The sequence below is a fragment of the Fusarium tjaetaba genome (assembly GCF_013396195.1).
Source record: "Fusarium tjaetaba strain NRRL 66243 chromosome Unknown NRRL66243_c0000198, whole genome shotgun sequence".
NCBI classification, from domain to species: Eukaryota; Fungi; Ascomycota; class Sordariomycetes; order Hypocreales; family Nectriaceae; genus Fusarium; species Fusarium tjaetaba.
The window spans coordinates 113,253-138,410 of record NW_023501394.1 but is presented as its reverse complement, the minus strand read 5'-3'; the positions used below and the strand labels follow the sequence as shown (position 1 = coordinate 138,410).

General features: G+C 47.3%; 6 protein-coding genes across 6 annotated transcripts; 3 read left to right on the top strand and 3 right to left on the bottom strand.

Moving 5' to 3' along the window:
- Positions 1 to 454: 454 nt before the first annotated feature.
- FTJAE_8948 (cytochrome c oxidase subunit 6 mitochondrial) lies at positions 455 to 1,423 on the bottom strand (the record flags this gene model as incomplete). Its single annotated transcript, XM_037355818.1, has 4 exons — positions 455 to 573; positions 768 to 885; positions 973 to 1,018; positions 1,266 to 1,423. 4 exons carry the CDS (start codon positions 1,421 to 1,423, stop codon positions 455 to 457), a joined length of 441 nt encoding a protein of 146 aa, XP_037204000.1.
- Positions 1,424 to 3,505: 2,082 nt separating this feature from the next.
- Positions 3,506 to 4,632, top strand: FTJAE_8947 (fatty acid elongase (FEN1); the record flags this gene model as incomplete). The annotated part of the gene is made up of 3 exons (XM_037355817.1): positions 3,506 to 3,925; positions 3,977 to 4,046; positions 4,094 to 4,632. The coding sequence occupies 3 exons, from the start codon at positions 3,506 to 3,508 to the stop codon at positions 4,630 to 4,632; spliced, it is 1,029 nt and encodes a 342-aa protein (XP_037203999.1).
- Positions 4,633 to 5,435: 803 nt separating this feature from the next.
- On the bottom strand, positions 5,436 to 7,439 carry FTJAE_8946 (heterokaryon incompatibility (het-6OR allele); the record flags this gene model as incomplete). Its single annotated transcript, XM_037355816.1, has 1 exon — positions 5,436 to 7,439. One exon carries the CDS (start codon positions 7,437 to 7,439, stop codon positions 5,436 to 5,438), a length of 2,004 nt encoding a protein of 667 aa, XP_037203998.1.
- A 1,570-nt stretch (positions 7,440 to 9,009) lies between these two features.
- Positions 9,010 to 10,930, top strand: FTJAE_8945 (uncharacterized protein; the record flags this gene model as incomplete). Its single annotated transcript, XM_037355815.1, has 2 exons — positions 9,010 to 9,350; positions 9,403 to 10,930. 2 exons carry the CDS (start codon positions 9,010 to 9,012, stop codon positions 10,928 to 10,930), a joined length of 1,869 nt encoding a protein of 622 aa, XP_037203997.1.
- Positions 10,931 to 13,367: 2,437 nt separating this feature from the next.
- Positions 13,368 to 14,177, bottom strand: FTJAE_8944 (uncharacterized protein; the record flags this gene model as incomplete). The annotated part of the gene is made up of 1 exon (XM_037355814.1): positions 13,368 to 14,177. One exon carries the CDS (start codon positions 14,175 to 14,177, stop codon positions 13,368 to 13,370), a length of 810 nt encoding a protein of 269 aa, XP_037203996.1.
- Positions 14,178 to 19,819: 5,642 nt separating this feature from the next.
- FTJAE_8943 (uncharacterized protein) lies at positions 19,820 to 20,977 on the top strand (the record flags this gene model as incomplete). The annotated part of the gene is made up of 1 exon (XM_037355813.1): positions 19,820 to 20,977. One exon carries the CDS (start codon positions 19,820 to 19,822, stop codon positions 20,975 to 20,977), a length of 1,158 nt encoding a protein of 385 aa, XP_037203995.1.
- Positions 20,978 to 25,158: the final 4,181 nt, after the last annotated feature.

The following is a 25,158-nucleotide window of genomic DNA, read 5'->3' as shown; positions in this document are numbered from 1 at the left end:
CATGGATTTTGGCGTATGGGACTGGCAATTGGGAATGCATAGCCTCCACCCTAGTATACAATGAGCATCTATTTGAGAGGTGTAGAATTTTGACCTGTGCTTCTCGTGAATGTCGAAGACAGTAACTGACATGCCAAAATTTTGTTCTAGCAGGGATTTTGTATATCAAGTCTTCTTGGACGTAAAACGTCAAGTAGTGTGACTTCAGTGAAGATGGAAGACAAGTCACTCAAGCGGATGAACAACAAACTTCAGATATACAAAAAAAACTCTCCACATTGGAGGAGATTAGCAAAGAGCAAGCGTCGCCAAGTCGCACTTAAGGCTATAACACAATCGATTTGGGGCTGCCACAACCAAACTCCCCCGTCTACCTCTTGGGTCTGAAATTCTCTTCCGTTTCGGCCAACATCCAGTATACACGGGGCTCAGAACACTGAGACCGGGGGACAATCTACTTTTCCTCAGGGTACAGCTCCTCCTTGAGCAACACACCAAGCTCTTCTCGAAGGGGCTTGAGCTCCTCAAGGTACTGTTCGTACTGGCCCTTGTTCTCAACCTTGGTCTTGATACCTAAAGAACAACAGTTAGCAATGTGGCTAGTTTAGGGAATTCCCTTGCAAGTCGTCAATGGTTTTCAGCAAGCGCAGTCCGTATCGAGTTGGAGTCACTGCGCTGACAGAACTCGAGTAGGGTAGTTGAGACGCTGCAGATCCATCGGTTGAGTGGACGACAACAAGGTGGAATTGATTGACAAAATTTCGTACCTTCGAAGATGCGGACGGCAGTGCCGAAGTCGTTAACCCTTCGGGCGGCTTTAAGGGCGGCAGCGATCACCGAGGGGGCAGGGACGAGATCGTAAGCGAAGGCGTTGTTGAGGTTGCGCTGTGGTTTGGTGATAAGCCAAAGTCATACGACATTTTCGGGAGCCAGCCGGAGAGCAGCGAGCTCTACCCCGTGGGGCAAACATACCTGAAGCTCGAAAACGTCTTGAACACCATCAAACTCCTTCTCGAACCTGCAGAGAGGAATGGCTTAGCAATTGAGTTCCGCAAGAAACCTGTGCGGCTGCATTGGAGAGTATTCGGGCGAAATCGCGTGGGGACAGAGCTCTAGGCGGGCTTTGCGGCATCTTTTTCCCACAGCCGCAAGACAACCACGCAAAGGCCCCAAACCTCCCAGTCGATTTGCCACACCTTTCCACAGCACAGAAAACCGACGTTCCAAGCAACCGGCAGGCCATTGAGTATTAGGTGTGATCCTACCTGGCAGAGAACTCCTCAAAGGTCTCCTCGGCGTGCTCGCTTCGTCGGGGAATCGAGGTGGTGAAGTGGGCAACGGCCGAGCGGGCAACCAGGGGCTGGACAGCAGGTCGAATGGGAGCAGCGCGAACGCTACGGGCGACACGAATGAAGGCGGACATGTTGGAGAGGAGAGGCGTCTGTTGTCAGAGACTGATATGTCTGTTGTCGGAGGCAAATCGTGTATTGGTAGAGGTAGTGGGCTGGCTTTTTCCGGCTCGGGTGATGACTGCAGAGTTGTTTGGGCGAGAGGATGGGCTGAGGATTGATGACTAAGGCGAGGCTAGACCAGATTGCGTAGTTGTGGGCTATAGTGCGAATTGTGCTGCAAGTTCACAGTAAGTGCGACTTTTGATGGAAGTGACAGTGTATGTACTGTACTTCAACGAGCTTACTTCCAGTTAGCTTCCATTCGTCATTGCGGCAGGGACCTGGCACGGTAGTTCAATTGATCGCGGTAGCTGAATAAAGTAGAAACTGACGATAGCTTCATGCTACACGTGTTGAGACTATAGAGCTTGGTATTCTGGAGCTAGAGTCTTCCAAAAACAGCTTGAACTTGACTCAATCCAGTCAACTGTAACGTCCTGCGCTCTGTCGGCAAGGCTGTCCTCGGTGACGGGGAATTGGAATGTGAAGACCGCCAATAGCTGGACTGGCATTGAAATTATTACGGCACCCACCATTTGACTGACAGCTGCGAGGTAGCCACACCTTGACACATTAGCACCGCCACATGGCAGCCACAAGTGACACGAACTTCTGAGTTTGAGATGATGGAAGGTGATGTGAATTGAGCAATCAGTTAAGCGAAACCTTTATCAAGGTTCTCACATAGGCTTTGAGTTTAGCTCAGATGAGCCGTGCTGAGATTCGTTGAAGTATTGATCGATCCAGACATGGGGGAATCTCCGATATTTGCATGGAACCTTGGTTCGAAATTACGATGACGAAGGATTTGCAAGTCAACTAACTACCTCCCGTATCTTTACTCGGGTGCTGGAGTGACCATTGGACATCGCGAAGATCAAGTTGCGCAATCTCTCCAGCCTCGTGCTTTCGGGTACGTAGTTGTTATTTTCCGGTCTCACTATGGGCGAATCAAGCTTGCAAATGCCATCCTGACAACCTGACATTATGTCGTCGTGATACGATGTACGGATATTAATGCCATTGTCTAACGGGCTTTTATCCCGGAGTTTGACGTGGCCAATGATTTTCGATCGGGCTACACCATTCGGTCATCACCGCAGTCTTGGCATCCAGTAAGCCTCGGGACACGATCTCACAGGCACAGGCACAGCAGCAGAGTCAGACAAGTGTAATAAGCAACGTTTGGGCACAAGCCTCAGGGGCCCTCATTAGCATATTGTGTCGTTATGGCATTTCATAAATCACGTGTAACTTCTAAACATCCTCGTTTCATTGGTGCATCCGGAGAACCCGGCATATTCACATGTAATTGCAGTGTGGAGTGAAGCCTCATCTCGGGCATATGTAGGTAGTATGCATGCTTGTTGTGAGGATGAGCGAGCGCGTGCCATGGTTTTTCGAAAGGAATTAGTAGAATACAGTTAACTACTACTACCTAACGTTAGTAGCTAAAAAGCGCACGAGCCTGGCCAATTCTTGGTACCCGGGGCGGGCCTGTTGGTGAAATAAGATATACGCATGGCAATTGGGTGAATTCTCGAGATGCCCCCTACAAAGATGTACTAGTGGCACCTCGATGGAAGGAAAGCGCGGTGCCAGGTGCCACTTTCACTTTTACTGCTACAGTGTCCGCGGCAGCCGGAGATCCAATCTGCCCGGTAAAAGTGCGATTGAGGGAAGGTAGCGGTGCGGATTGAAATTTCCCCTTTTTGATGCGACGTCCTCCTCTGGCTCTCCCTCAATTAAAACTCTACTCTCCTTCTCCCCTTTTATCTCCTTTTTAATTCTACGCATTCCCACAATCGCCGTTTACCTGGCACCTTCTTTAACCATTTCATCTCTCCGGAGAACCTTCTTCTTCTTCTTGTCATTCCTTGTCAGTCTCTACTTGTTCGTCTTACACGTGTCCTCTCCCCCGCGCCATCGGCTCTATCGCGTCTTCGAGAAAAAAAGCCACGCCGAATACGTAACTCGGCTACTCCAAATCCCCTACTTAATAAACGATCCCGCGGTCAACAATTGTGTCGGTTTGAACGTACAATTCGCCCATCATGTCTGCGTCTCCCGCTACTTTCTACGAGCAGCTTCCGCTGCCAACCATCGACAGGCCTTTTGGCGTTCACCTGTGGCCCATCTTTGACAAGGCATTCACTGCTGTTGTCGGCTACTCCGCCAATGACTTCAAGTTTGTGCCTTTCGAGACCCCCATGTCCACTCTGAAGTCGACATCGATCTTTATCGTTATTTACTATGCCATCATCTTCGGTGGCCGTGAATGGATGCGTAACCGTGAACCCTTCAAGCTCAAGGGTCTCTTCCTCATCCACAACCTCTACTTGACCCTGATCAGCGGTACTCTCTTGGCTCTCTTCGTTGAGCAGCTTCTTCCTACCGTTGTCCGTGGTGGCATCTTCCATGCTATCTGCGATGCCGAGGGCGGCTGGACCCAGCCCCTTGTGGTCCTGTACTACGTAAGTTTCCAACGAAATTTTACATGCACTCCCAGCTAACATCTGCGACAGCTCAACTACCTCACCAAGTACCTTGAGCTCCTTGATACCGTCTTCCTTTTCCTCAAGAAGAAGCCTCTGAGTATGTTTTTGCTCCCAGTGCGACGTTGACAAGCTAACATTCAACAGCCTTCCTTCACTGCTATCACCATGGTGCCACCGCCTTCCTCTGCTACACTCAGCTCATCGGTTCCACCTCCGTCTCTTGGGTCCCTATCGTCTTGAACCTGCTCGTTCACGTCGTCATGTACTGGTACTACTTCCAGAGCGCTCGTGGTGTCCGTGTTTGGTGGAAGGAGTGGGTTACCCGTCTCCAGATCATCCAGTTCGTCATTGATCTCGGCTTCATCTACTTCGCCTCCTACACCTACTTCACCTCGACCTACTTCCCCTGGATGCCTAACGCTGGAAAGTGCTCTGGCGAGGAGTTTGCTGCCTTCTCTGGTATCATCACCATCAGCTCTTACCTCGTTCTGTTCATCTCCTTCTACTTCGCCACCTACAAGAAGCAGGGCAAGGCTCCTACCGGCCGACAGAGTCTCCGACGCATGTCCCAGGCTCCTCTCCCCGACCCTCACCTGGTCCAGACTACTCCTGTCAAGAAGTCCAATGGTGCCACCGCCACTGGCTCCAAGACCAACGGCTCAGTTCGATCCCGCAAGGCCTAAATGTCTTGCTAAGACCATATCGAATCGGCAAAAAGGTATTTGGATGAGTACATCAGCCTATGTTGGTATATTCTCACTTTGGTAACGACTGCATAATGCTACGCGAGCATTCGAGCCATTCTCGCGTTGGAGTTCGATCTGGATTGATCTCAGCGACTTCATTACGTATATAAACAATTTGGAGATGCGCTTTTTTGTGAAAAAATGGGCGGCTCGGTTGGTTTTGAAGCTGAGGCCTGCTATGAATAATAGTCTTTATGTGGGTAGCGGTAATGATGGAGAGTGTTGACGATGCTTCTCACGGTTTTGAGTTTACAGGGCGAACACGGGGCATTTGAAAGGACGGGCATGGTTATTGGGACACAAGTCTCGGCCGACGTTGAGCGGCCCCAGGCTACGACGATCTATCTAGAACCCTTGTAATCAATTTCTGAGCTATGTATGATAGAATTATTAATTCTCTCAGTTGTTGAGCCTGAGAGATGAATGAGCCAATTGATGGATCACTCACTTCATTATTGTCCCTCTTGGAGAATCTCAAGCCGAGGTGTGATTTGTTATACATGCTACTGGATGAAGCGGGTAGCGGTATTCGATACGAGTATTAAGTAACAAGTCATTGGTAGCTTGTCATACATTCCATCTGGCAGGGTCAAGAGGCAAGCTGTTAGCTTACACTACTAATAAGGTAACAAATGTACTTCAAAGGTACAGTACGTAGAGTACATAAGACATCGACACATCGAGAACAAATAAGCTTAATGTTTAGTACGTTCCTTTTAGTGTCTTTCTCCCTTTCGACCTTATCGTAACTCAAACCATTGTCCTTGAGATCGTAAGCTTGGAATTGTGTTCTCAGTCTTCACGTCCACAGCATATGCTGGCCCTACAAATGTGTAGCGATCCGTTGCATCTGGCCTCAGGATGACTGGCTCCTTGTATCCCCGGAGAATACAAAGCCTATCTCCTTCAAGAACGTCAAAGTCAACTGCGCCTAAGTATCCCTGACTTGTCTCGAAGAATCTGTAGTTGTAGAGTACTGGCATGATTCCTGACACAGCTTTTCTTCGTCTTTCAAGACTCCAGGAGCTGATTTCTTCAAGTACATTAAGTCTGACTTTCATGGAAGCCAGCTCTGATGGAGAAAAAGCCATGTTGAGAAGATCATGATCCCAATTTGAGCTCCAGGTTTTTGTGACAGTCTGGGACTTGGACATATTGAAATAGGTGATCAGCATGGCCAGATTTAAAGAATTATCGACAAGGTCCTGAGAGACCTTTCTGGTTTTGTCCATGGACAGTAGTCTGATAATAGCCTGGGCAGCCGAGATCCCTGTAACATACTTCGAGTTCCGCGTAGTGAAAGAGTTTGCGAAATACATGAAGGATGCCAAGATCTGTGGATCAGAATCGTGACAGCAGGTCGTGGACAAAGTGATACGTCCCATACCTTTACCCCAACTGAACAGACTTTTTGTTTCTTCAACCACATAAGGGTAGCATGCACGATGAGCGGGAGATGAAGTCGGGTCACCTTCATCGGTGGGGCGAAAATTGCTAGCACTATAACACCAGGGTGATGAAGCTTCCCTCTTCTTTCTGTAGTTGGGAACCCAGCTTGGCAGATCAGAGTGGCTATATTTCCCCGTGCCCGCGAGGGACAAAAACGCAAGAGGACTGTGGACATGCATAGTTTGTTGTGTGCGTGCAGCTTTCAACCAGCCTGCAATGTACTTGGTATAGACTTGCGAGGTCGTGTTCTTGGGGCTATAGTCAGGAGTGATCGGTATCCCAGACACTCCGAGAAGACCATAGATATAATCTCGATCATCGGTGGCCTGTAGATTAGCTGCAAAAGTTGACACAGCCCACCCTTTGAAGCCATCTGGATCCGGGATCTTGGAACGTGCTTGCGCAAGGAATAGCCATGAGAGCTTCCCCCATGAAATCGGGTCACTGAGAAGGTTCCATGCTGTGTCTGGTAGGAAATCGGGCTTCTTGTCTCTGGCAACAGAAATTATACTTTGGGGAGTATCACGAAGCATAGACCAAGAAAGATTAGCTTCCCCTGAACTGATGAAGACAAGTTGTTTTGCAAGAACAATCTCTTGGAATATCCAAACTCGTTGCCAATATTGGTGTTGTAAGAAATCGGCTACAGCAGACCAAGGATCGTTCAAGTGGTTGTTTGGTAAATCGGATCCTCTGTCGATACAAAGCATAGGATGCCGCCGCAGCCATTCGAGATCGAATTTTGTCTTATATGGAGCATTTTTCCTGGGCGTATTCTCATAGATCTCCTTCGTGATTGTTTTGATAGTTTCAAAGGCAAGAGAATAATCTTTTGGTCCGACCCAAGCAAACGTGACATGTGCGCGTTGGAAGATACGACGCATAAGTTGAACTTGTTGAGATCTCTCATCAAGATCGTTCTGGTTGATGCAAATCGCATCAGCCCAAAGGTATCTGACATGTGACTGTGATCGGAAAGAGTCATCGCTTAAAACGCAGAGAAAGGCTGAAGCCAAGTTGTCCGGGATTTTGACGGTGTTTCCTTTGATCGTGACCTGGCCATATTTTTCGGGATCGCCCCAGAGATAGGACAGTGCCGCATACTTGGGTTCATCGTCGAGAGATACAGTGACAAGTTCGAATTCTGAGGAGGGGTTCGGTGGTATTTTGAGGAGTCTAATCTCTGATGTCCCGGGGTTGAGAGGTTTGTATAAGCGTGAAGATGCTTGGCTTATGGATTGTGAGAATAATCGACGGGTGAGAGAGCGGGTAGGGATTTGTAAAAAGCGCTTCATGATTGAAACAAAAACGGGTAATGAAACGATGTCATGGTTGTATTATGAACATTCCCACGAGACTTTGGGTAAGATTATGACCTTTGATTGATTCAATGCCTTGCCCAAGGCTACCTCGACACAGCCCCCCAGTGGAGGGAGCCTAAGGTGCCTTGAAGATATCGATGTTGGCCAGCAAGTACACATTCTCAATTTGGTGGTCTGCGTCAAAATACGAATGCTAAAAACGTTTCGAACAAGCCGGGTTGTTAGTAGTGATCGTGTCTATTTAGTCTAGTCGAGTTGTGTCAGTTCATTAGCCAAGACCTGCCAGCATCTTCAGTTCTTCAACGCACCATCACCAGATGAAACGCGACCAATTGACGTCATGCTCGGGGTCCAAATTAAGCAAAAGCAAAGCAAAAGCAAACACGAACAGTCAGCGATCCAATTTAATTCATGACTGCCGACCAAATGCGTTGGTTTGCCCAGTTAAAGACATGGGTTGTGAGCCCATGTTTGCTGTAAAAGGAACCCATTGGCTGCACATGCGAGGAGTCCTACAGCTATCACAGACAGAGAAAAGAGACACGCAGGGCAACACCAACGCAACGCAGTCAGGCATTTGATTCGGACTGAAGGATCCTGCCCTCATTTAGTTTCTCACCTAGAGACAGAGGCGCTTACGCCCGTGGCACTTGTAGATCCAACCCCTTTTCCGCTGACTGCATATCAGAGCAAAAGGGGGTAAGGTTTAAGCCATCCAGTGCGTTGCAATGTAATGTTTGCCGGCCTGTGATACGCAGGACAAGTTTGATATTGACGAGGTCTCTTTATTCCATTCCTGGCAGCCAAGACTTTTTTCTGTGCTCTGTTTCTGTTTCTGTCCCTCGTCCCTCTCTCTGACCCCCTGCTGATCGATGATCTGCCAGTGAGCAAGGAGGTGCTGATCAGCTACCTTACAGCATCAAAGCGCAGAGGCCACGCGCTTAGAGACAAACGCCACCCTCTGAAAGTGCAGAGGAATGCGGGCTGGCGGGGTAAGGCTGCAGGCCGTTTGGATACAGCGTTTATCCCCTGAAACATCAGCCTTGAAGAAAGATGCATAATAAGAATATTTGATTCTTGCCCTTTTGGTTGGGTTAGCTTAGCTCAAGCTACCGCATCGCTTGGTCTTTGTTCTTTCCCATCCTCAATGCCGGATATAGAGTCTCATTCATTGGCACGCACGTGCTGCCATCCACATCCGAAAAGGCAGGTACCCTGGTGGTACCCCCCTGTAATTACCTATTCAGTTCCCCAGAATTCAACTGGAGTTGGGGTTCGATCTTAATAAAGTCCCCTCGTTCACTTTCTCCTCTTCCTCTCGCCTCTCGCTCGCTGACCTGGTCTCCATTCAGTTCAGCCTCTCAAAAGAGCCTGAGCCTCTATTGTTCTTCGATTTCTGTTGCGTGTTCTTACTCCTTCTTCCTTTCATTCTTTCTCTTCTATATCACCATTTTTCTCTCTTTCTTTTTTGTGAGCCCTTCCAATCTTCCCTGTCTCTATCCACTCGCGATCTGTCCCTACAGCCAGACGACCGCACGCCAAGATGCGAAACCCCTTCCGACGTCGGAACAAGAAGGACAAGGCCGGTAGTGGCGGCCAGAGCTCAGACTTCATTGTTCCTATAGAGTTCCGTCCTCCTGGTGCTGGACGCCCACCGTTATATCCTCCAACTCGACACTCAGCGTATCTCCTTTCGCATCTGCCATCAAAGGTGCTCGAGCGCATCTTTACTTTTGTTTGCCCGCACGCCCTTGACGAGACTTATGATACTTGTGAGGGCAGCGCAAGCTCGAGTGACAGCCGGTGCATGCTATGCGACCTTCGTGATTTAGCTCATTGTGTTCAAGTTTGTCGCGCATGGCGGCCCAGCGCGGTCAAGATCTTGTAAGTCGTGTCATGGTGGTTCGGTCATGTTCAACAGCTAACTGTTTCCTAGATACCATAGCGTTCGTATCGATCCAGTCCACTACTGCCGTTTAGAAGAATGGCTTGCCGAAAAACGTAAAAAGACCTCCCGCTTCGATCGCAATGGCGTCCCTGAGGATCCTGCTCAAGCTCGTCTCCGTCTCCTCCGACGTACTGTCCGTGATGATCCTACACGTATTGGAAAGTCCGTACAATATTTGAAGCTTCCATACATGTTGCGCGAATCCTCCCAGGTTGAGCTTGCCCAGACCATCGCGGTTCTTCCAAACCTACGATATGTCGACTTGCCTGAGGGGATGTTTTGCGATGACCCTCATTACGCGACCCTCCGCCTCGAAGTCCAAGCTCGATGTCCTAATCTTCGAAAAATGACATATATGGGAGGTTCCGAGCGAAGCCTGGCCATGCTCGCCTCGGGTCAAGTCTGGCCGAATCTTGAGGTGCTAGAATTGAATGACCTCGCGATTGATGCCATGACACTTCGGGCTGTTCTTGGTAGTCTCACCAACTTACAGGCGCTCAAGGTATCAAACACGCCAGGTCTCTCGGATGAGGTCCTGTCCTCATCAGATGGTCTTCCTACGCTACCACCTATGAAGGAATTAGTGCTGAAGGATACACCGGGAGTGACATTAAAGGGCCTTATTGAGTATCTTGCCTGGCAAGAGACACAGCAAGCTCTGACAGTCCTGACGCTTAAGGATACAGGCGTCCACCCTGCCAGCTTGCAGGAAATTTTCACAATGGCCTCGTCTCTCAAGACATTTGCCATTCAATCCAACGTTTCTGAACAATTTCCAACCTCAGCCAATTCACGCCCACTGGCGTCACGAACGCTAGAAACCTTGCGGTTTGAGGTTTCTTCATGTTCAGCGGGTGCCTTCTCCAGTGTAACGATGGGCTATTACTCGTATCTTGCGAGCTCCATCCTTGGCGGCGGCTTTCCTAGACTAAGGCGACTCTACGTTCACGATGAAAGTTTCCCTGACCAGTTACAAGGACTTCCACCTCCCAATGCTGCATTCGCAGGAGGGCATGTACGCAATGGGTCCAATTCATCTGCGAAATCCACTCCAGGGTTTGCCTTCCCATCATCAAATCTATCACCAAAGTCAGCGAATCTTCCTGTGCCTAGGCGGCCCATGTCGAATATCCAACCACCAAGCAAACGCTTCAGCTCTAATAATCCATTCGCTCCTCGCAATCCCTCCTCGGCAGCTCCCACGCACACACTCGAAGTTTTTACCAAGAGCGACGAGTTTGGCAAATGGAACTTTGTATCAGTTGATCCAATGATCAGATCTGCTGCGGCACCGTCTCGCCGACCGGTTAGCAGCTACGGGCTGGCGGCTGATGTCACAGGGTCTGGGTGGGACCGAGGAGATGCTCGACGCAGTGTCATGGTTGGCAATGGAGCTGGCGTGTTTCTGGCCGTGCCTGGCCAAGGGGGCGACGAAGGTGCGTTCAATGGAAGCTCTGATCCATGGCGACCTCAGAGCAGTGGGGGAACCCCTCGACGCAGTCGAGAACTGTGGTAGTGGAATGCCTCTTAACAGGTTACGGTTAATCCCTGTGGGCCCTAGAGGTCTATTCCGTAAACTTATACTATTAATGTCTCCTTTGTCACTTGGGCTCTTGGCAGAGGATTGAAGTGACGGATGATGGAGCATCATGAGGTTATGGTGGATGAAGGGAATGGAAGTTGAGATTGATTAATTCTTGGGATCGGTTGTTATGCAAAATACCCTAGCAGTTAGTTGTAAAGGAGAAGTTGCTTGTAATCGCTGGTAGATTGAGGCAGCCCTAGGTTGACTGAAAGATCTATGTTTCTGTAGATCTCGAAGAATAGACTTTTGCAAATAATGTGTGGTTGACATTCCAATGTGTTTCAGCTTTGGCTAGGGATTCAGTGATGGACGGCAATTCATTCCAGAATTAAAGTTCGATGCCTTAATTATCATACCTTTGTCTGGAAACCATAATGTTTTCAGAAATAACATATCGCCACGTCCTTGCTATACAAGGGACTACTACATCATCCTACGATGTACATGCAGGTCAACTTGAGAATTGAGGAATACTGTGCAAAGTACTGCCCTTCTGCGGTTGCATCACTTACAGCACATGCTATGAAGATCCAAGGGTAGAAGCAAGATTTGTGACGCTCTGGTCAATTTATTTGCTACCGGGTACGTCAATCGTGCTTCGATACTCAGGTTTCATAAACCGCATGCAGATTTATGACGTTATTGTGCATGGTGATGTATGCTTAACATCCCTGTCATTCTGTCACTGACACTCATGTCAAAGTCCACACACCAGTTGAGGAACAGTCGACTACTATCATCTATCTGAGGTATACAAAAATTTCCCCCAAGACAGGGCAAGATAGTTATCTGTTCTTTGATACTGTATCAGTAGGCGTTACCGAAACACTCTTTGCCATTGTGGCCCACCACTCAGTTGACAGTGTTGTTGCATACGGAGTAAGTTTTGTGTAATCGTACCCTGTAGCATTGCAACTTGACGTGATATCCTGAAACTCGTATGCATCTTCATCCTTGTAACTTATACCTGCCTCCAACTCTATCTTGATTGGCGCCAACAAACAGTCCTCGCACTCGAGTGGTTTGTCTGATTCACGATGAACTCGCCATTCCATCATTTGAACATCGCACAATTTCCCAGTAGCTCTGCCTGGCTTTTAGTGATGAGAAGCATTGGATATATCGGGCTACTTACCTATCTCGGTAGCAATATATATTGTATGAAAGGAGCAGTAAATCGACCATGTATGTTGCTAAGTAATATGTTAACTGTATTATACGTCTTTGCGTTGGGCGGGCTTACTTACGTGGGAAAATTGTGTCCTTATAGAGGAATGCCACAGCATCCATATCCGTATTGCACGCGGCCTGGATCTTTGGTCGAAGCTCCATCAAGCTGTCGTAACGATTCTGGTGACATATCTCAACCAGTTCTTCTTTCACAAGTACTTTAAATATCAGGTCACGGCAGGGAAAGTCAGCAATATATTTGCATTTGTGAGAGTCGAAGCTCACGGAATAGGGGCGTGGTAAAACAGCTCGGGCGAACATTCTGTCACGTTTGTGTTCAAAATGCGTAGGCAGCTGTCGCTTAAAGTCATAGTTTCGTACGGGTACCTGAAACCTAGCTGTTGTCCCCAAGCGATTGAGAATAGATACGCCGCCGCTTCAGCTTGCCTGACGGCAAAGAGATGCCTCATCGTGTTTGGATAATGCCACAACATGGCCGTGGTAGAAATTATAGAACAAGTGAGAATGGGTGTGCGTTTATCATCAACCCACAGAACTCTATCTGTCGTTGACTTGTGGAAATATTGAGAGATGCCAAAACTCAGCCTCTTATCGAGTTTATTAAGATGGTGTCTTTTCTGGACGGTGAGTTGGTGTAAATGTTTCCCTATCCACTCCTCAGAGGGCATTAAAACCTCTGATTCGAAGATGAGTGTCAATTATATTCCATATAAGTTCTAATAAATATAGATTAAGTTAGGTTAAACTTATATCAATCTTTTTGCTACCTAGGACAGAGGTCCCAAGATAACCCCCGTACGTAGGTAATGATTTATGGAGTTATATATATATGATCAATTAAAAGTTAATGTTAAGGCATCTGTGTATTTATCAATTTCCGCAGTGTGATTGCTAAGTTTGGTTGCTTGACAGCTTGGCTTGGTACTGATATCGCCTAGCAGTTATAGCCAACAGTGCCCCCAGGAGATGCCGGCTTCCTGAGAAACAAAGAAAAGGTCTCAAAAGATAACATGCACCATGGAGATGATTTGTTCCTAAGCATGTTATTGTTGTTGCCATCGAAGTTTTCACGTTAGCTCTCGCCGACTCTTACAAAAGTCTGTGTTGCTCGTACCACCTGGGAGATATTTGTTTGTTATGGTATCTGTGGCGCCAGTATTGATGACTTCAGTAACTTCTAATCAATGGGCATTAAGTCTCTGCTGAGCATTACCCCAGGGGGTCTTGGGGCATCCTGTTGTTTCAGCTCTTGATGAAACAGATTGTCGTAGAGCCCGGGAATGCCTTGTAGGCCGGTGTAAATCCAGCCTGTATACTCCTTGGTACATCCTTCGATAGAAGGAAATCCGTTTCTGCCTCGTCCTCCGGGCTTGCATTTTGCGTCTAACATGACACAAACGACAGCTCTCTTATGACCTTCAGCGCCTGCCTCGACCCAGGCGGCGTATTGGTCAACGGTGTCGAGACATTTCTGGTCAACATAGATGCAATATCGGTATCTTGGGAGAAGTACCGCTAATGGATCCTCTGCTCCGGCACCATCTCTTCCAACGGATCGCTTAGAGGCCCACTGAGAAAACTGATCGCGTACCTGGTCCTTCGACGCATTATTGAGAGTTTCGCAATCTTCCATGATGATCCATTCAAGGTGTGGTTCGAGGAGTGTCCAAAGTTCCAAATGCTTGAGTTTATCCTCAACTGTTGCCTTGAAGAACTCGATGTAGCTCTCCCACTGAGTCTGAGATTTTTCAGTATAAACAGAGCGAAATATGACGAAACCCCAGCGCTTGAACTCGGTTTCTTGCATGTCGCGAATAAGAGTGGAAAAGGGGGAAAACGGCTCGGTCGCCTTCAAGGATTCATCGATTTGCGGGATGCTCTCAAGAGTTGGTGCCACTCCTTCAGGGTGATTTCGGATACTGGCGATGATACTAGGCACTTTCCTGCGATAGTTGCGCATCCAAGGAGGCTGAGGGAGAGGACGCATAGCTGGTAATCAAGCAAGTTGTTGATCAGAGAAGTACTAGGAATGGAAGTCAGACTCTGTTACTGAGATGGGAAAGAGGCAGCTATACATACTTGTCTCGAGGTGTTTCGGGTCCTCACCAACAAAATTCTATGAAACTCCGCGAGCTTAACCATCATGACATGAAGCAAGAGTGTGGGTATTCTCAGCCCTATCATTTTTAACCTTACATGCGATTAGAGTTAAGGCACCCTCTCATTATCAGGTAGAACTTAAATAAATTTGGAGAATATTATTAGGTGAACTTATTGAATTTAGACTACAAACGACAGGTCGTTCCCGCCAGATAAGTCATGTATATGTGGTTTAGCAAGTATAAACATCATGGTGTACATCAATTACCTATGATACATCATTTCTTCGAACCAAAATGATATAGGATCGAGAGGAACATAACCTTCAGGCCAATGGTATCAGGGCAGTGTACCTACCTACCACATACCTAATTTGCTGGAATCGGCAGTGGATGCTAGAATTATTGGGTTTAAGTGACGATACTCCTGACAAAGCGACTTGAAGATCGCTTTCTCTCGTATCATATCAAAGAAAGACCAGAAGCCATGCAAGGCAATGTTCAACAGCATATCACTGGTAACTTTGATATAAACCCTGAGGCAGAGAAGGAAATGATGAAGGGGTTTACTTCCTTCTGGTATTGTTAAGAACCTTCTAAGATCTTCCAGCATTTGGTTACGTTTATTGAAGAATCAGAACGCACAACAGAAAGCGTATGCAGGACGCGATCCCTGATACCCATCATAGCAATCTCAGTGACAATGATTATTCATCTCCAAGACTACCCTTGTTCACAGGTACGATTCCATCAACACCCCCCAATTCTTTTTTTACTCATTCAATTTTCATTCAGGCTTATATCACCTTGTATCTATTAATAAACGATGCGATATTTTAAAAAATGACATTGCACCGATTCTAAAATGTATTTCACGGATACAGACAGCCCCGGTTCTCGGCGGTCATCATCCGGGTCTCCGTCCTCCAACGGGTACAGTAAACTACTCGGAAACGCGAACATCCTTTAGATCCTTGACGAGATGCGTGTCAGTCAATGCCTCATCCTTCCGTACCTACACAGTGAAATGTTTCTACTCCAGAGAGTATTGCTTCTGTACCGAAATCGTGGGGTAAGAGAAGAAAACAATATGTGAGGGATGCTATCAACGTGGGGTCCGCCCCATGAAACGAGGTCAAGAATGCACGAGGCAAGGGTGAAACTATGCGAGAAACAGATTTATAGTGTGGGTGAACTTGAGACATGTTGCCGATAGACCGTAATAGTTGGGTCGGTCGTGGCAAGGGAGCGACAGAAACACTTGGTATTTCATTAGTGTTGCGGAGGGAGGAATTTATTTGGCACGTCTAGTTTCATAGGCATTCTCTTGCCTTCGGCCCGGGCAAGCTGGAACGTGGGTGAAAAATGTTTCGATTATTGATTGTAGATCACCCACTCGCCTGTTGATACTGTTTGCCATGACCGAGTACGTGGACTCTCAAGGGTGAAGCAATACGACAGCCAACTCAGCCATCATGTCTAAGCTTTAGATAGTAACGTGAGTTGGCTGGTTGCTTGTCAGCTCCTCAAGGGAGCGGAGATCATCATCATGAGACCCATAGTTGCATCCTCTTCACGGCTGTGCCGACTTGTACTCACAGTACAGACTAATTTTGCACTCTAAATAGTTTACACCCAAAAGTCTAGACAGACACATAAAGTTCACACTTCGGATCTAAAAAAGGACATGGCTGCTTAGAGCAGACCCAAATTTAGACTCTGGACGGGTAGCTAGATGACACTAACCTGATCTGAGTTAGCTAGATCTCACATCGAAGTGGCTGGTGACACTCCACTGTGACGTTACAGAAGACAACTGTGGCGCTAGGTTTGTGGCGCACTTAGTTATGTGGACCTGGGGAAAGCTCTCTTCGCTTCTGCAAGTTCAAACCATGGCGTCATCCAGTTTGAGCCAATCCATGTTCATAACGAAAATCTTCAACAATGAAATAAGGGTTCACGGGTAGATCATTGTCAATAACAAAGGCAATCATCATTAATATGACGCTGGAATTTATCAATGGTACAAAGCCTCTCAATTGGCCTGGATCTGGACTACTCTAACAAATACATTCCAACGAGACGCCTTGACCGAGAATGGACGCTTTCAGTGACTACTAACTCAGCTATTGTACCCCCAACATCCATAGCCAGCAAAGATAGTCATCCTCTGTCAGTCTGTAGACAGAAAACTCGTAAAGCCGACCCTTGGCGACTCAGGACCGCGCTCATACAATGATATGAGGCTATCAAGAGCGGAGCAAATTGACCTCATCTCGGACGGAAATGTCATTGTTTTACATACACATCGCTTCCGGCCGTACCAGTACGATTTCGTCAATGTAGCTCAGAATATCTTTCACTGTGTTCATCCTCGCGGGCTAGAATGTCCTTTGGCCTTATCAAATCGACATGGTCGAATGCTCAGGTGCAGAATTTGATACTGGAATAAGATTCTCCGTGTCCATCATCATCTAGCATCAGACCAACCTGCGACAGCGGTTCTAGCGTATCAGCGTCGAGTATTTGGACCCTTGGATCGGACCCTTGTTTCCTTGGCGCTTTGCCGACTAACCTGAGACTCAGATGTCAAGGGGTTATCCGAATCGAGGGGTTCGAGACCTAACGGTTGAAAGCTACAAAGGGCGAAGCGTAAAGGGAATAGAATGACGGCTGTATCCTATAGATTCCCATGTCAAGGGATGGACAAGGGAGCTTTAAGGTTGATAGAGTGAATATCTTCAAATGAGGTCTCAACAAGATGAGCACATTTGTCGTCCGAGTTGAGACTTTACCCGGCAGGGATAAGTCTAATGGGAATACGTCCGAGAACAAGGTCACCACTAATTGATACTTAGATTGATTTTTGAGTCAAGACTTTTTCTTCTGCCGGAGAAAAAAAAAACGGTAGTGGTTCATCGTATCTCGCTGTCGAACCCGACGCAAATGTCGGTCTGGCGATACAAAAAAGGCGAACAAAGTGGGTGTATGGAAGTATTCGGAACTGTATGATATGATTGGTCAGAATGCGTCCTCCTGGTACGATACCATGGCGGATCACCGATGTTAGCGGGACCAGTTGGAGCAAGAGACTCGCCATGAGCTGGAGAATGGGCGCTTCATGAAGGAACAAGGTTGCCCAATCTTGATCGTGTGTTGTCAAGTTCCTGCATCACAACTAATGCGCGGCACGACAAACAGTGTGTCACTCAAGAAATACATTTTGGTAGTCTATGCCTCAGATTCCTCAGTGCCTGCGTTAACACTTCACACTACACACTCCAATGTTGCATGCTGTTGCATCGTCTCCGCTTGGTGAGTTGGCAGGTTAGGTACGGACGGATACACTCAAAGACATCGCCTCGTCTTGGTATGCAGCATCATGTCTTCTAATGCAGTCTAATGGATACAGCCATGCCGTGAATGGGTTGAGATCACACTAGACGATGCCTTGAGCAGGCTGGCGCGGTAGAGACCCCATTCAGGCGTGATTACTCAAGATTGACCAGATCAGACCAACAATAGAAGTCAACTACACTGTCTGCTACATTGTGTGAGTTGTAAGTGAGTTGTCTCGAGATGTATTCCTCTGTGGGTGTGGAGCTTTCGGATGTGGTTTGACGCTGAGCTGGTGATACGCGAAAACGAGGTCGCAGAGACAAGACCAGCTGAGCAAACACCACGGATTTTTAATCAGTTATCATCACCACCCACCGCAATGGCCTGGCGACCCAAATGCAACCAGTCTCTAAAATACGGGCGGTAACAAATCTGATACAAAAATATTCAAGGGCCCTGGACTGTCATCTCTTGATAGCCCAGGGCCTTTCTTTTCACCCGAGATTTGAGTCTCTTGTGGCAAAGGGTTGCAGTCAGAGCCTCGACAGGGAATGCATTCAAGGTTTTTACCTGTGCAGATCATGAATGACTATGACTCTGACTCTGTCGAAAGAAAGCGGTGTCGAGGAATTTTCGGGATTACTTTTTATCAATCATTCTGTGCCTCGCCTACAGTAGCATCTGCAGCGACCAAAAGATGCCCAATCATGCATTTGGGTGCAGATGCACGTTTGCAAGTCCGTCTTTAACTAGAACTGCAAGCCTCGAAGCAGGGATAAAAAGGGCATCAAGTCAGAATGCTATGGCTCACTGTAGAAGCTCGACATACAGTGACTCGAATCGATGCTAGTCAGTATGGATTTATGTGAGTGATTGACCTGAAATGACGAACTAGAAGAGGCTGGTTATTCATGTCCACGTTGTCTGGTGACGACGCCATACTGATAAACCAGTCAGAGGTAAAGACCACGAGTGAACCCACGAGGTTGGTGAAGATCGCATGCAAAACACATCAACACAGTAACTGCATACTGGAAACATGAAATGTTTGTACTCGAAGGTATTTACGTCAATCTCGACGTCTCTGACATTCGGAGTTTGTCATCCGGTAGATCATATTCATACAGCAAACGCAAGAGACTTTAAACATGTTAATCGGGATCTGAAGCTGCCGATGTCTCTGATAGCGATTCGTAGCGAACGAACAGGTCTCCCAAGAGTCCTGGCGTTTAATGCCTCGATATCACAATCACTATTCATCCTTTTTGGTGTAGCGTGGGGGATTTGAAACGGCTCGTGGACGGCACAAGACTCACTCAATACAAGACAGAGGTCAGTGCCAAGGCTCACTCAGGTGGCTCCAGACTCATCTCGAGACTCGTGGTGGAGGTTACAGTGGCTGTAGAGTCTCGTGGTCTTTAAGGGTTCTGTTTTACTGAAATAAAGACTATCGATGTTTGTCAACTCTGTAACCAGGCTGATGATGAGGCTGGCTAACTTATTACCTACTCCCAAATTCTATCGCCTCTTTTTCAACGACTTTTCTGGGCGGACCTAATTCTGAGGAGGCTCCATACGTAGAAAATGGGATCCATCCTTTAATGGAGACCCTGCCACATGCCCTGCCATGCTCTGCGCTATGCCCCATACCCCTGCCACCATAAGCGCCCCTGCCTCTCCCAAGTATACAGTGTGACGAGATGACCCTCTTCACACGGTCATTCTCGTACCAGAATGTGGCTCAAGTGGATCTGGAAGGGACCTGGGACCTTGGCTTGGGCTGAACCTTGTGCTGCTGCCCATTTGGCTTGCAATGGAAAGAGTCTCTCAGGGACTTGTCTTCATATTAATGGATGCTACTCCCCCAACCTCACGGAACTATTCTCCCTCTGTAATATCCATTCAACTCAACTATCGATTTCCAAGGAATCCCTCCAATATACCAATACTAGACAAAGACATTCTTTCTGTTTTCGTCTCTTTTGTCTGGTTTTGTCTTGTTCTGTCTTGGATCCATTGTCTCACTTTCGCTACCGGCCACTCTCAAGACCGTCGTCGAACACCACCTGACTACGAAAGACCTGACGACATTTGTTCACGACTTCTTGCTTCCGCTCCCTTTCCTCTATACCCCGCCCTCTTTACAAAGGGCCTGCTAAGGGGAATTCAATAATTATAACATATATCGACAATGTCTCTAGCAGTGACGCACCAACCACAAAGGGAGCTTGACGCACCTAAACTTGATACTGCTCTCGCCCAACGGGTACAAACACAGTCACAGCCCCGATCTCAAATACAGTCTTTATCCGTCGAGCCTCCTATTTATTCTCCTTCCGCCGATGCCGACTCGTCTCCCGAAAGCACACCTACAACAATGATTCCTTCACAACGACAACTTTCTGCAGCCCCTGCGCTGCCAGCCAAGAGCTCACTCCGAGCTTCAAGATGCCTCGATGGTCTCTTGACACACAAGCTTACCCCCGAGGGTCAAGCTCCCTTCTCTACTCCCCATGATGTCTACCTCTCTTCAGAAGAGGATGCGTCTTCTTCCGCCGATGACTTTTCCGATTTCGAATTCGACTCTGGTAGCGATGAATCCCAGTCAACTCGAAGGAGAAGTCATGAGGACACTGCCAAGGTCGTCTCAGTTGTCTTCTCTGGAAAACCTTCAGTGATTGATCTCCCTCGACGATCAGTCTCTCCCAGCATCATCAGTGAAGCTTCTTCCCGGCCTTCATCAAGAATGTCAATTTCATCTCGACCTCCTAGCCGCCTCCGCAGAACCACCACCCTCCCAGTTACTCTTCCCGTTCTCGACCGACGAATGTCTTTCTGCACTACTTCTTCCGGATCAGTCATGCACCCACCCCGAACAAGCAGCATGGGAACTCGTCTTGAGAAGCAACGACCCGATTTTCTCAGCATTGACCCCTTCGCCAAAGTTGAGCCCGAGGTCAAGGAAGAGGCCACTGAGAGGCCCAAGACACCAAAGTCACCCGGTGTTTTCAAGCGTACACTAAGCTTGGTCAAGAAGCGAAGTCGACCTTCGCTCAACACCCATTTCGCCAGTCAATCCAAGGATAACCTTTCCCTCTTCACGCCCACTTTCCCCATGGAGCAGGTTCGCGAAGAACCAGGCACAGATTCCGAAGAGAGAGCCCCCAAACCCATTCTTCAAAAGGCGCCAACCTATCACGAGTTCGCCCAAAGGAGGATGTCTTCAGCACCAATGTCTCCTATGTCTCCTATGTCTGAACCCGGATCTCCAATGACACCTAATGGCACACGTAGCCGTTTAAGGCAAGGATTGGCAGCAGCCGCGAGAAGGCGAAGCGTCAAGGTTTGAAGACCTGACCTGTACTTTTACGAATTATGACTGGGCAAAACGGATGCGGGTGCTAGACGCCTCTAATATTTCTCCTTTGTTACTACTATCTTCTGTATCGACCCAAAAAAAAGGTCCTAGGGCAAAGGAAGCAGGCGTTCTAGGGACATATTCTGCTGGACAAGAAAAACCGGCGTTGTATTGTATTAACTCACCACTCGAACTGAGAATGGCGTTTTGGGATATATCAAACATGCTTTGCAAGCATTACGACCTTGGACAGGTCTCTTGGATGGATTTTTGTCAGCTAAATTGTTAATGAAGAACCGCAAAAAGACGGTCAAGCATAACACGAATGGAGTTTTAGCTTTGTTCTGATGAATAACAATATCACGATTGCTGCTACACATTTTGACAGACCCTCTGATGTCTTGTGATATGTTTGTACTTTTTGAGTCTGAGACTATTGATTGTGGTGAAGTGGTTACCTTAGTTCGGCGCGGCCGCTACAAGTACCTGAGTCTGGGGTTAAACTTAACAGCCACCGACAGCATCGTCTCGTCGACAGACCGGGAAAGGCTGGCAACATTTGGTAGGGCATTAATAAGAACGATTCTAGAACTGTTTTGACCGCCTTCGGAATTCAAAAGTGTTTGTGTTGTGTTGGTGCTGCCTCTGTCTGATACTGATTCCGGAAATGGAATGCCATATGCAATGCAATGCATCGATGACTCTATCGTCTGTACAGTATCTCGTCATGAACTGTTGATCATGTCCCCTGTTACTTTTTTGCTTCTGTTGTTGCGGTGATGAGGAACATCAGATCAAAGACAGGGTGTAAGTGAGAGATACTGTGGGGTACTTGAGGGAACGCTCACAAATGGCGGTGGACGAGGTACATAGAAGTACTTGCCGCATTCGGTAGGTGGGAAATGAATCGACTCGGTGAGGCACGTCAAGGCAATTTAATATGCCGTAGCGTTATGATTTACTGTTAATTTCGGGATGTCACCAGAGATGAAATGAAAATTCTAGAAGATGAAGAGAAGGCATAGACGATGATGTAGTTATGGTCCGTCTATCTCGAAATAATTCATGCCCTTTTCAAGATTGAACAGTGAGTGTAATGGTGAATCTAGGTCGAGTAGGTACCTGCAGATCTCCCCTGAGCGGTCAACCCCTGTCAGTCTAGCTCATCCTCATCGCTGCAATCATCTTTGATTGAGATCTGCCCCTTGAATCCAATCCCATCCCCAGCAGTAAAAAGTAAGAAGACGGCACGGGAGGACTGAACGATTGGGGTCACTCACACCTAAGTTTACTGTACTGTATGTACATGCGATTCTGCCCTGTCAATCTGACTAGTTCATCGCTAATTATATTTCACCGTTCTTGAGTCAAGGTCTATGCTCGAGCACAGTCAGCAAATCCTTAGAGCTAGCCAGTCAGGGGAAGCTCGAATTGCAGTGGAGATGGTGACCTTTGAATTACTTGTGGGTTTGGAAATGCGAGAATGTCTTGTCTTGTCTTTGCTCAATGGGGTTTACGTTGCATTTGCCCGTTTCTCATGCTACTGTATGATGTCTTTGCTTTCTTTTCATGAGACGTTGACCCACGTGGGAAAAGCAATGAGGCGGGAGACATGCATGCATGGGTGTTGTGTGATTCGTCTCGTATGTTTCTCTGTGTCTCATGGGCCAATTGAATTGCTCAATTCATCGTATTTCAGGTGGGTTCTTCATAAATTCATCTCAATTGATTCAAGAGCTTCAATTGTTAGTCACCTCCACTTTGTCTCTCTCTTTGTCACTGTCTCTGTCTCTCTCACGACTCCAAGCTTCTTCCCTTCAACTTTGCGACAGACAAAGCTGTATCAAACAGCGTCAGTGTCTCAGACAACACTTTCCTCAGCCATCAAGCGATCGTAGCGGCTTCAACACGAAAAAAAAGACGGAACCTCTTGCGTGCTCCGTGTCCGTGGGGGCCTCTAGCACTAAAAGAGGCGCTCGTTCATTTCCTTTTGATGCTTGGACCACTCGAAGGATGTTGCGCTGTGTCTTGCATGAGAACGCGGTGCTGTAGAGAATGGGGCTGGGTCACCATCAGGGGAAACCGTTACGGCGCTTGACTTTGTTCGAATTGTGGCTCCAGAAGCGCAAATAAACGCCAGAGAAGGGCGGTCAGAGTTGACGATGGAGCTTGAGATTTGAACGATGTCACTGAGACTTTAAGAGAGTTGCATTCTGGAATAGAGATTGGCATGAGTGCTCGCAGATCTAGCGCTTTGGCGTCACCAGTCACTTGACGTATCTGGAGGACCCTGAAACATATGGTGGACGATCATGCACTACACTGCACTGTGAAATACTGGTGATCCTCGTCTGGGGGAGATTGGACTTTTGCTGAATAGCGATCGGCGATCAAAACTTCTCTGTAGATATCTAGTCTGCACTAAAACTTCGACGGTCCGATCTCAGAGCTGGCATCTGCGGTGGTTTTCTGATGACAGGTGGAGAAGCAGATACTCGAGTATATGAAGACCTACGACAAGTATAATGATGGGCACTAGGATCTGGGGTTCTTCAGCGTCTTATTTTGAGCAGCTTGTCTGTCTGGAGATGCTCCACAAGACCTGACTCAATAGTGAAGCTATCTCGAGAACCCCATCCTGGTACGTGCTCGAGTCCCAAGATGATGGACAGCGACACAGTAGAGATGAAGAACGAGTACAAGACTATTGTAACTGCGATATCCCGACTTGAATTGAGTTTCATGATTCGGATCTCGTTACAAGGTCTGAGCGGAGTTGGAACTGAAACAGAAGCTTGGACAGATCGGTGTTGGAGTTTAAAAGCTTAGTGCTAGAAATAGCATTGACGATGCCGAATTGGTGGATTTGTCACTTTGAGTTGGGGTTTCAGGTGTGCTTACCTGATGGAAGCTGAAGCTCTGGCTTTTCTAGAAGAGGCAAGGAACACGAACCGATGGAGCTGAAGAATCTTCAAGTGAAGACTGGACTAATAAGTGTCAACCGTTGACCAAGACCCCATCGCCTCAGGTATGTCAACCTCGGCCAGCTAGCCAGTGCTGAGGCGCAGTTGAGAATGAAACGGGCTGCTACACTTGATGGTTGTTTACCGTCTTGATGAGAAGGACAGCTATGTTTTTGAGGCTGAGTCAAAACGAATGACTTCATGTAGATTCATGGAGTAATAGTAACCCTTAGGGAGAATACAAGACCTAAGTTTAGGGTAATAAAATAAACTTTATAAAAGGTATCCTAAACTTATCCTGAATTTATACTAAGTTACCTAAATCTTTCTAGTGGTTAGGCTTAAGGTCTGGAGTTTTATTTCCTCCCTTAGGTAACATAAATTTTGGTTACCAGCATTCGGAAGATGGGACTTTTTCGTAAGAGATGCGCCTCCTCGACGAACAGTAGGATGAACTTACAAAGAGCCTTGACTTTACTACGAGACTTAGAAACCTTCCTCCTCGGCGCTAGGTGTTGCTTCCTTGTAGATGAGTGTTGAAAGGAGTTTTGCAATAGCTATCATGATTCTGCGCCCAACTTAACGGATGACAAACTTGGCACTGCGAGGAGTCAAGTCAAAGCCACGAAATCAAGATGACCTAGGCGTAAGTTGGGCAGTTGAGTGTTATTATGGTTTGTCAAGGTCAATAGCAATAGCCTTACCATAAACTTCATCGTCAGGGGTTGCCCAGCTCGAACCTCGAATATGACTTCCTTGCTTTTAATCTGGAAAGGCTAAGTAGATGCCAGAGGTTAGTCTCATAACCTGATGTCTTGTAATACACCCTAACTGTATGGTAGAGCAGTACCCTAATCAATGAGTACCAAAGAGAAGGCATGGCCTTGGGTGTAATGTGTGTTAATTCCCAGTATCAAGACCACCGTAGATCGTGTCAATTTAGTTATCATCCGAATGGAGAACAATCGAGTGATCATAGCCCAGATATCTAAGGACAGTAAGGAACTACTCGAATAGTCTCTCACGTTTCTGACTCCAATCAATATCACGTTGTATCCTATAGCTATCCTTTTCCGTGGATAATCGATGTCTCATGATATACAACTCACAATGCCACATGCAAACAAGCCTCAATTACATCCGATAGCTATACTCATCGGAAGCTTCATCTACCAGTCTCATGCAACGCCAATCTGTCAGATTGCTGGG